Below are 12,209 nucleotides of genomic sequence, written 5' to 3' on the forward strand. Positions count from 1 at the left end.
TGACTAACCCTATGAAGCGTGCACAAATCTTGGAAAAACCTACTGGTTGTCACAGCCATGTTAGCAATCTCACAGACACGTGATGGACATCCAACAAACAGTGCCCTGAAGACTCACACATACACATGCACAGCAAAGCGTAATGTGGCCATTGTGACTAAATGGGTCATCAGGATAAAGATACCACAGCCTAAGCACTAATGGCAGAACCATGGCCTTGGAGCAGAAAACTGTGTGTGTGGGTGTATGTGTGCATGCGTGTCTGATTGTCTACACATCCAATGTGTGTGGATTCCTACCAGCTCTACAGTGTGTGCTCCTCTTGTTCAAGCAGTCTGACACTGCTCAGACTCAAACAGTCAGCTGCGTCACACTCAAGTATGACCCGCAGCGGGCATGTACAAAAAGCACCAGCATATGCCTGTTACACCCAGCTTTACCCCTTTGAGATGATCAGATCTGAGAGCTCATCTTAATCAGTCCAGTCTCAACATGCCAGAGCACACACACTAAACTTGTCAATGTTTTACACATGTAAATGTAACCCAGAATACACTGCCATTCAGAATATGAAGAAAGGGTCTTCAAACTACAGTCATTCTGGGAGAGGGAACTAAACAGAACGAAAGCAAGCCACACTAGGCAGCTGCATTCTGTCTAATTTTGATATTGTGGAATATCTGGAATATCTGGTTAAGCATGGGACGAAAAGAAAAAGAAAAAGATCAAGCCTTGCCCCTTTAAGAGTTAAAGTCCAGTCCCAATAAGCCTGAGCATACTCTCCCTACACTCTGGTTTACATATGGAAACCAAAATACATTTCATTAATATGAATAAAGGATATATATAAAGGATATGAATTTTATGGCACTGGTGCGCAGTCATGATGGAACAGGAAGGGGCCATCCCCAAACTATTCCCACAAAGTTGGGAGTATGAAATTGTCCAAAATCTCTTGGTCTGGTGAAGCATTAAGTGTTCCTTTCACTGGAACAAAGGGACCGAGCCCAACTCCTGAAAAACAACCCCACACCATAATCCCACCTCCACCAAACTTTACACTTGGCACAATAAAGTCAGACAAGTACTGTTCTCCTGGCAACGGACAGAGAAGCGTGATTAGTCACTCCAGAGAACACATCTCCACTGCTCAGTCCAGTGGCGGCGCTTTACACCACTGCATTCAGCGCTTTGCATTGTGCTCGGTGAGGCAAGGCTTCAATGCAGCTGAACACTGTTCTTGAGCTAATCTGAAGGCTACATGAAGTTTGGAGGTCTGTAGCGAGTGACTCTGCAGAAAGTTGGCGACCTCTGTGCACTATGTGCCTCAGCATTTGCTGACCCCGCTCTGTCATTTTACGTGGCCTACCACTTTGTGAGTTGGTGTCATTCCCAATTGCTTCCACTTTGTTATAATACCACTGACAGTTGACTGGAATATTTAGTAGCGAGTAAATTTCACGACTGGACTTGTTGCACATGTGGCATCCTATCACAGTACCACACTGGAATTTACTGAACTCTTATGAGTGACCGATTCTTTCACAAATGTAGAAGCAGTCTGCCAGCCTGGGTGCTTGGTTTTATACACCTGTGGCCATGGAAGTGATTGGAACACATGAATTCAATGATTTTGATGGGTGCATGAATGTTTTCACATTCCACATACCTGATCTACATCTACCTCAGAATAGATAGGAAACAGGTAAATGAGGGGTTTCCCGCAAATTCCCTCCGGGATCTTTTATCTATCTCTATCTATGACCAATAAGGGGAACAATATGGCAGTGGAGCTACAGAAGGCATGTTGCAGACTCAGAATTATGGAGCACATGTTTATGTAACTTAGATGCTAATCCTAAATATAATTTTATAATCCTGAACCTGAATTCCTGAAAAAATCCTAAAAAACTTAACTGAACAGCTAAGGTTAAAACAGAAGAAAAACTGTTTAAATTATCTCATGGTCAGTGAGTGTTGTGTTGATACCAAGTTTAGAGAGCTGAAAAACTTTTTCCTTTGTCCTTTTTAGGCATCTTAAGCATCAAGCTTCACCCCCCCCCCATTTCCTGCTTATCGACACAATCTCGCCTGCCATTTCAAGAAGGAGTAATTTGTCTTCATCTAAACAGAGTTTTCCACAAGCACTAGCTTCCCAGGCCATTAAAACAAACCATAGCTTCTGATCCAAAAATACTGCTGACTCACATTTTTCAAGGCTGTTCCACAAGCACAAACTCAAGTTCGCACCCCCACATTTTTTCACATACACGCTAAATCAAAATGTTTCTTCAGCACGAGCAGTAATTGCATCTGTCGTTTTGACATTAACACACAGATCTCTCTCTGGGGAGCTGCTTAATGCTGAGAGGCAGCAAATATCACAATTAGCCACTGCGATCTTCCAAGAGTAACTCTATTAAGCAAAGGGACTACAGACACAATTGCATAGATGGATCGAACAAAAACCATAAGTGACTGTGGAAAAGTATCATGAATGGCAGATAATTACCAAATCGTCTTTACCAAATATGTAATTCTAGCTACAGCATGTAGCAAAAATTTATTTGAAGGGTTATTTCACTTAAAGTGATTGAATAACTAAAAACAGGCATCAGTATCAGCTAATACCGAGTACTGATACTAACTCTATCTAACTTAACTTGTTGTCACTTTGAATAAATGACATTTATAGAATTTTTTATATATCCAACAATTTGAGGTGCTTAAGCCTAACATCTTTTTATAATTAGTGTCCAAACACACAGTGCGTAAAACCATACTGTAGTTAAGAGTTTTTCTTATTTTTATTATTCTTTTCCTCTGCTTAAACAAATCGTCCAGACCACATCGCAAGTCCAGACCAACTGAGATTTTCTTGCTAATTTGCATAATATGCGAAACCTTCTTTTGCCTAGGGTTTTGACCTAGGGTTTTTTTACTCAATCCTTACATACAAAAAAATTTGCAAAACTCTTGTCTTTAATAATTATTAAAACATTTTGACTTCTGTAAGCAATATGGCTGCCAAATGCTACTTAATCCTTCTGGAAAAATTCATAAGCACAATTATTTTTACATATGGTCAGAAAACTGAACAAAACGTCTTTGTTGATGGCCCCTGATCAATAATCATAACACATAACATATGGAGACATTTGATTTTCCCTTTCATTCATCTTTATGCCAAAAAGGCCTCTTATGAGTGCTCTGGCCAATAAGACATGCATATTAAAACCAACAACTCTGCAAAAATAAATGTCCCATTGTATAAAGAGTAATGTATTTTTTATTTATGTTAAATCTTTTACATGCGATACAAAGCTCAAAAGATCAGTAAATATGAACTAACATATTTCATGTTTAAAGGCTACTGCTCATAACTTAAGGCATATGAAGGCCTTATGATAAACTCTGACTTCCCTTGACTTTTCATCCTCTCTCTATAAATAAAGCCCAAATTGCATTAGGCCTTGTTAGACTTAACTGGCCCAAACTGCACAAGGCCTTGCTGAGCTGTCAACGCTTTGACCCTCCCACTGCCGATGTGGATATATTTAGTATTTATTAATTTATTAATAACTATTTATTAATCATTTACTATAACTAATTTATGAATAAAATGCAAGTTATTCATTAAATGTAAAATACTTTACTGTGCAAAACAGTTAAACGCAGAACTGAATAATATATAGATGAACTTGGTCTGTACATGTAAGCACACAGCAGCTTCTCTGGCTCTGTAAAAATGTAGCTGAACACTGTCACATCCAAACTTCTAAAATCAATTGTCTCATATGTGCTTCCTGTTCACTTACAGAGTCTCTCACAGATTTTTCTGCTGTGTTAAAGCAAAAGGTCACAAGACCCCACTGCTGCATGATGCAGCTGAGAGATGGAGGCAGGGGGAGCTAGAGGACATACAGTCCTGGCTACCAGGCTGATATGCTAAAGGCTAAGCCAAGCCTAAAAGATATTATGCTTCCATGTCTCTCTAATGTTCCGTCTATAACAATCTGGATTCTGAATTTACTCAGTCTGTATGTGACTACACAGCAGGAGATGAATGATTACTTAAAGAACAATGACTCAGTTAATGGGCTCCCCCGTTAGCGTGTTTTACACTGCTCATATGTTCCATTGTGTGGTACATTTGTGACATATCAGTGAAACCAACCGGTATATCACCCACTTCTACTGCCTTTCCATGAAATACTGGCATCACATATTTTGCCATGAGCAGTTTTACTGCTCCATGCCAGCTCACAATGCTGATTGCTGATGTACTGATCAACTAGTGTGCATCCATGCGCCAGAAATTGCTTTGTGGTATAGTCATAGGCATTGCCATCCCCATCGCCAGTACCAATACTACATTTAAGTGCCAATATAGACATCAGTTCTCCGACTTCAGCTTCTACCCAAAGATGTGCTTTGAAAAATCTGAATCAAGAGCACAAACAAAGTAACATTCTCTTTTCAAGGACAGTTCATCTCTAATCACTGTTATATGTTTCTATTTTAATCTTTTATTACAGAATGTCATTTCAAATAATGATTTTTTTTGGTTAATTTGTGCTCGCTTAAGTTTCATTGTATGTATTAAAAACCTTAACTATATTGCTGGCTTATTATCCTATTTTTCTTTATAGACTCACTGTTTAGTAGTTACTATAAATGATGTGGAACTACTCTGATACTAAGTAAGTAATTGTGAGAGTGGAAATGTTTCGTATACTTTTTAAATTTAGACTGCATAAGATGCTTAAGTTTCATTGTATGTATTAAAAACCTTAACTAAATTGCTGGCTTATTATCTTATTTTTCTTTATAGACTCACTGTTTAGTAGTTACTATAAATGATGTGGAACTACTCTGATACTAAGTAAGTAATTGTGAGAGTGGAAATGTTTCGTATACTTTTTAAATTTAGACTGCATAGATTAAAAAATAGATTATTGTGCTGACACTTCTCTACAGCAGTAATTACAGCAGTAATGGAGTGAGGGGGAGTGATACTCACTATTGGGCGGAGTCATTCAGCTGGTACTCTCGGGCGCGGCTGAAGCACTCCTGGATGCCGGAGTCAGCCCACAGGCGCATCATGGCGGTCAGGAGCTCAGGAGAGTAGGGTTCAGTGTCCTCCATACGACTCACAACATCACAAACCATCTTTGCATCAGCCTGAAAAGAACACACAAACACACACAGACATTTAAAATGGATGATCACTGTCGTGCACAGGTAACCGCGATTTTGAGGTTAATGTATTTTAATGATATTGTTAAAAATTATGTCACAATATGCTTTTCAAATCATATGGTGGATATCATTAGTACTTAAAATGTATTTTATTTTTTCCCTTGAAGTCCACTTTACCAAAAAGGATCATACTTTATTTTAATATATTTTATTTATTTACACCTTTAATGTGAATGTGTGGGGCTACGCTGCTATAGGTTGAAGAGGTAGATATATGTAAATGAGTTAGTTCTTGTGACATTTCAGAAACACCTAATTCAAAACAAGCTTACGTATTAATCTAACTTAAAGAGAAGGAAAGTCGGTATTCCATGATAATGGGCCCTTTAAAAGAACACTGACCAACTGCATGTTTCTTTACGAAGAGAGCACAATTAGTCCTGTTTAAGTGAATTTAGTTCAGCGCTGTATGTGAAACACTAAATATAAAAACCAGTGTATTCATAATATTGCTAAATGCGGCACTACAGGTTCTTTCTGGTCTGTTCTAACATATCAAACCTAAAAACCTATATACCACCACATATACATACGTATTGTGAAAAAAGTCACAAAGTACCATGATTTACCTACTTTTTGCCATATTGCCCATCCCTCCACACAAGCCTTGCTTAACTCAACTCCATTATATCTCAATCTATAAGAACTGTTACAAAGAGAAGGAAAATTTGTTCATGTCCTTGCATTTGAAGCAGACTAAAAAGAAAACAATTACATTAAACAAACATGACACTGTATGACCCATTCCTGCCTGGTTGTAACACTGATCTTATCTGAAGCAGGACTGACTGAGTTACGATGAACAGCACTCTCAGCACTGGGTGAGACGTCATTGCTCTCATTCTATTTTAGTCACAAAGGAGGGCAATGTTTGACAGTGTGCTGCACATGCAAGTCAGCTGACTCCAGATCAGGTGTAGCTATTTTACATGGAATGATCATTTAAGTAGTAGAACAGGGGCAGCTGAGCTCAGAACAGTTTTTAGAGAGCACCATTATGAGCTTGCCCTGCTAGCCCAGCACGGCTGCTGGGAATGGTAATACTTTATGTCGAGCCCCACTAGACAGAATAAGCAGCACCAGGAATTAAGTCAATTAAAGCCATGACCGCCCTGTGTGTGTGTGCCCTGATCCCTGTGGTCCCACTTTCTAGTCCACTAATCCCACATGCTTCCTGTGGGAGGAGCCCACATTGCACTGTGAAACCTGACACACTCAGACACACTGACACTTCTCTTAAACACAAAGAAAAATGGTAAATGAGTGCGACTCTGCATCACTGCTCTGATTTATAATGCAACAATAATGAAAAAATCCAGAAGGATAAACTACGCAAAAATATGAGAGGAAACCAGGTTCTTTGTTTCTACTCACCTCAGTAATTCCTCAATAAACCCACATAACCACTAGTGTTGGGTAATACATCATCACATGAGCACACCGATATGGGTCGCATAACAGTGCTGACTTAGTTTTGATAGATGGCCAAAAAAATATAAAAAATAAAAAATTGCTGGACTGCTGTTTTAAGAGACCAGTTTAAGATACATAAATGTGAAGTAAGTTTCTTTTGTAAATATCTGGATACTGTTTAGTAAATGTTTACAATAGTTATACGAGTGACCATTGGTAAAACTAATGGGAAAATTAAACAAAATAGTCCAACCAACGAAAGCTATGAGTTTGCAGGATCTTCTTCTGAGTACAAACACTCAGGAAGCACAACAATGTGTACTTATGTTCTCTAACAGATGATTGATATTTCCTCTATTGTTCTTGTATTTCAGGTTTTCTTTTCCCCAGATAGCATTTTGTGTTGTTGTATGTATCAAAAACAGTCAGTAATTCATTTTTACATGGCCCACCCTCTCTTTATCCCTTAGAATTACACAAGCTGATCTGTTACTGAGCCTGTGAGGCTAATATTTAAATGAGCTCTTTCTTTTAATTGGCTGTCCTGTACTATGCCTCATTCAAAGCATAGTCTAGGCTAAAAACACTCCTTATAAATTTATTGTGAACAGGCAGGGTTAAAATGCCGCAGGTTAAAAAAGGCAGATATACGTAAATGAGCTGTTCTTGTTACATCACAAAGACATTGAATTCAAAAAAGGCTGTTTTTGAAGCATAGTAGCTTTATATAGACTTAGTGGACTGGGGTCATGAATGACAAGTTCTGAAACAATGTTCATGTAGCCTATCAAACTCTTATTTCAAAACAAGAAGACAATTTTGTTTTCCACAATATGGGCCCTTTAATGGAAGACTGTGATATATTTGGAAAAGGCTGAGATGCTGAATTTCATCAAATCTATTCAGCATTAAGAACTGCTTCAGTGGATTTCATGCTGGATGACTCAAAACCTTGCTGCTCAACCCTCCACCTGTCACTCAAAGCCCAGATCCCCAGTTAGCAGCAGAATAAAGGTCAGGTGGTGTGGCCAATAGGAGGGGCAAAGTCAGCGCTGACTGTTTTCTCACCACCATCTGCTGACACATACGGGCACTGATAACCTTTGTGTGCGCATGTGTGCACGTGTGTGTGTGTGTGTGTGTGTGTGTATAAATACTCTCTCAAAAGCCACTAAAGGAAATCAGAAACAGGATATTATCCACCTCTCAACCTTCACTCTCAACTCACTTCCTATTTTTATTATCCTTTACTCCCATTTCAGGTAGCACTTTCTCTACTACATCACGTCCTTTAGTCTCTCTCTGTGTTTCTGTGATTCTTCCTTAAAGCTCACTACAATGTTCTGCCAACACTATGAAAGGGGCATTTAGCTTTTAGCTCCTTTATGCTACAAAGACAAGAACAGCCCTCGGGTTGAGCGCCCCTCTCCAACGATTCAGAAGATAAAGACGTCAGCTCTGAGACCAAAGCAAGAGCGTGAGAAATGCATGAAAAGAGAGAGTGAGATTGAAAGAAGGATTTTTTTGGGGGGGGGGGTGTTTGAGTGATCCATAGAGAAAAACAAGTAGAGAGTGGATGGGAGAGTCAAAAGAGAGAGAAAGCTGGTCCTCTGCTCTCTTCATTGTTCACTGTGAGAAAAACTGCAGTGTTTAAACACAAAAAAAGAGGGCTGCAGATTATCACAAAGGATGAAAACATAGATATCACTGATTAAACTGACATTAATGGGAAAGTAACTGATCATATTTTCCGGTAAGACAATTTTGATGCTTTAAGTCTCTCTCCAAGACTGACAGAAATGGATGATCTTCCTCCATATGACTCGTCAGCAGGTGTGGATAGTGCAGCCATCTCCATGGTGATGCAAGGGCAGTTGCATGGCCAGCAGGGGGCCATGTGATTGGCTGGGCGAGGCTCCCTTTTTTTCCCCCTCCCCTGGTGAGTGTGACCTTTGAGAGGAGGTCCTCTGAACTCAGCAGGAACGAACCTTCTGGAGCTCCCATCTTACACACATGCATAAACAAAGAGAGCTCCTATCCTATACACACAATAACACACACATTAGTGTACGTCATATGAACCAACAAAAGCTGTCAAACACTACCACATTACTGCTGTAATTACTGTGAAACACTGTGTCAAACATAGTTTAACAAAAACACTTAATATGGCAGTGCTTTAACATCTATAAATAGTAAATGTCAAAGCTGCTGAATAAATAAGACTAACAGCAACCACAGGCTTGTTACTGAGAAATAATGCATATCAACTGTGGATCACCAAAGAGTATTTAATCTGTTGACCATGACCAGGTGTTTTGACCCCATTTTTGTTTTGCTGAAATTCGTTCTTACTTGTAGTTCAAAAATGCACATCTAAAATATGGGTCAGTTGCAACACAAATAATCTAAATCAACTCCACAAACAGGGACGGATTACTGACCAGGCCAGTGGGGCCAGTGCCCAGTGGGCTCAGACTGCCAAGGGCCCTGGGAGGCCAAATACTTGGCACTATCCATTACCTAAGCAATCGCAAAGTGAACACATATCTACTGAATGTGTACAAATGACTAAATAAATTAAGATTTAAATTAAGATGTTCTGTTCTCGGGCCCCTTGATTTGTACATAATTATCGACTGGAATCTTGTTGATGCCATTAAAATGGGATTTTTTAGACTGTGTACGACAGTAGATACTTAAAAAGTTAAAAAGACTTAAAAAGATTTAAAAAATAAATAAATTCTTCAAATTCTACCCAAAAATCTGAGATCTTATACAAAGGCAAAACTTATGCTCAAAACATGAACAATCCATCAAAGTTCTAGTTTTGCAAATAACTGCAAAACATTTTTAATTTTACTATTCAGGCCATTTTTAAAAGCTTTAGTGTTGTAGTGAGGGGGCCTCTAAAGATTCCCATAGGCACAACTGCCCATTGAATTTGTGATCAGGTTCAGAGGAACACATAACAGCTCCAAGCACAAGCCAGAAAGAATGGGGCCTGTCCTTCATCAGTATTCATTTACTGGAGGAGCAGCATGCTACATGCTAACTAGTTCAGTGTATGAATCTTCAGTACAAGTAACAGCTCCTTACTCTTAGCACAGTTTCACTGGGGGTTAATAACGGGTGTTTATCAAAAATGTTTGTTTTACCACAGCCTATTCTATCTCTTAGTCACGTCCTAGCTCTGTTATATTCTGTACAAGCTGATGCGTTGAATTCAGCCACCTTCTCTTACTGCTGCACAATGCATCTGATATTAGCCACAATTTCCTGGAAGCGGGTGTCTGGAATGGAGACTAATCTGATACAGACTGCACTTACAGGCCAACAGAGACTTGAGTTCATTCTTCAAAGCTATCATTATCCTTCTGCATGCATATGCCGCAGAATTCTGAGCTAGCGCGGAAAGCTAATTCCCTGAGACGTCAATGGAGAGTTACTGAACACTTCACTAAGAACATAGCCATGCCAACCTGAACGCTCCAACAAGTAATCAGTTGGCATACTAGCCATTACAGGATTATCTCACTGTACTACAATGGACACATGTAATGCACATCAGCATACAATGGCCAGCACCACAAGATTAGAGCCTGAATGAAGGCATTGATATTAGGTCATAATACACAGATGCCAATGTAGGTGCTGTGTGACCCAGCAGGGCATAAGAACATGGCCCATTAGAGGCCCCAAGATACAGGGACAGGGATAATTCAACACTGATGACAGTGGCAACCTTTTCTTTCTAATTGGCCAGGGCCTTGAGAGACACTCCACTTACAAAAGATACAAGCGCCTCACATGAGCACTGCACCAAACTCTCAGCACACATTCCCCAGACAAGGATTATAGCTATAGAATCTATTTAGTGTTACAACACTAATCCTTATCAGGAGTTTAGAAACAAGTCAAACCTCAGTCACGGTGGGGCTTTATGGATGCTGCTGCCATCACAATGACTTTACAGGGGACCCTTGAATGTAGTCCCACATGAGAAATGAGCTAATTAATGGTGATGATACAGGTCAAGCACTTGGAAAATGAATAAGGCAGTATGGTCATTCCCTACAGAAACAAGTTAAGAAGACGCTGATGCAGTTAGACTAGAACTTTGAAATGAGATGAACAGTACTATGCAAAAGTCAGAGACCACGCTTTGTTTAATTTTCCATCAAAATGGCCATTGAATACTTACTCATTTTCTGGATATATTTCTGTGGAAGTCTGATATTAGGTAAGGCAGCACAAGGAAGGGAAAATAAGAAAATAAGTTAAATAAACCATGTAAGACCTGGTAAACCATCCAAGAGCCCAGAACTCAACATCACTGAATGATATAAGAAGTAGCGCATGCAACTGATTTTTCAGACTAAACATTTTTTGTAAAACAAATAGCAAGAAAAAAAATAAAAAATCACATTGCAATAAAGGCAGTGTGGCCACACTACATACTAAAACATTTGATATTATGTTATTGAGGCTTCTGTGTTTTTCTGTTGAATTCTGTTTTCTGCTATACCTTGTACTTAAAGGCTGTTATGACCAGAAATAAAGTAGATGGGGCAAGGGGTTTCTTTTCCACAGTACTCGAGGTGCATGGAGCTGGAGAGTTGAGGCATGTGTGAAGTGCCTTCACGCAGGGACACGCACACAGATATTCAGCCAGTGTACATGTGCTGAGGTTGTAATTACAGAGCTGAAAGGCCCGTAATGCAATGATGACTATTCATGTGCCTTCTGCCTTTATCATCTCAGAGAGGGAGACAGTGACAGACATGCAGGCCCACGTCATGTCACTGGGAATGACTCCTTTAGCAGTTACTGAACCAAACATGCAAACGTATGCACAAGTATGCCAGGCAGTTCAGTCTGCACTGTGGACTGCACTGTAGATTAAGGTTTTCCTCATTACACAAGGTGTGTCTCATTAAATGTCGTTCAGCTGTTTATACTGAAAATATGGCTGGTTTATACAAAATATGGCTGAAAGCATGAAATACTATTCAGTGAAGGCATATTTTTACATTTAATTTGACATGTATTACTGTAGTTTAACTGAAACTGTAATTATGAGCCCTAGTAGGCATTCCCTCTTCAACTCAGTAATGTACATTCTGCATGCCAAGATATTTCCACACTAATCATTTCTGCATGTACAATGCTGCATTTCTGCATTCACACAGGTAAACAAAGCCTCCACATTAGACCCAACATATGTGGAATCTGTTGTAATGAGTATGCTGGAGGCTAGCCCTCCATGTCTAGAATGCATGTGCAAGCCTGGTTAAAATCCTGCTAATGAGGACTCAACCAAGCTGTAATCCTGAGCAATTCCTGAGTAGCCACACCACTCAAACCATATGGGGCAACTGGAGGCTTATTATGGTGAAAGGATGCAGGTTAGTCTCATTTATCACATCCCAGAGACCCAAAATATGGCAGGAGATCGATTGGACGAACTGAGTACAGCAGAGTATGTTGTTGTGCACTGTGCCCATTTATAACAATCCTGGGGGAGAAGAGCA

At 39.6% G+C, this 12,209-nt stretch overlaps 1 protein-coding gene across 3 annotated transcripts in view; it reads right to left on the bottom strand.

Moving 5' to 3' along the window:
* gnao1a (guanine nucleotide binding protein (G protein), alpha activating activity polypeptide O, a) overlaps positions 1–12,209 on the bottom strand; it is a 97,657-nt gene that overhangs the window by 22,384 nt on the left and 63,064 nt on the right. For all 3 annotated transcript variants that reach the window (XM_037539816.1, XM_017704210.2, XM_017704211.2), the window contains exon 4: positions 5,024–5,184. In XM_037539816.1, the coding sequence (XP_037395713.1) occupies positions 5,024–5,184 (161 nt within the window). The remainder of the gene's footprint in view (positions 1–5,023; positions 5,185–12,209) is intronic.

Source organism: Pygocentrus nattereri, chromosome 7 (genome assembly GCF_015220715.1).
Source record: "Pygocentrus nattereri isolate fPygNat1 chromosome 7, fPygNat1.pri, whole genome shotgun sequence".
NCBI lineage: Eukaryota > Metazoa > Chordata > Actinopteri > Characiformes > Serrasalmidae > Pygocentrus > Pygocentrus nattereri.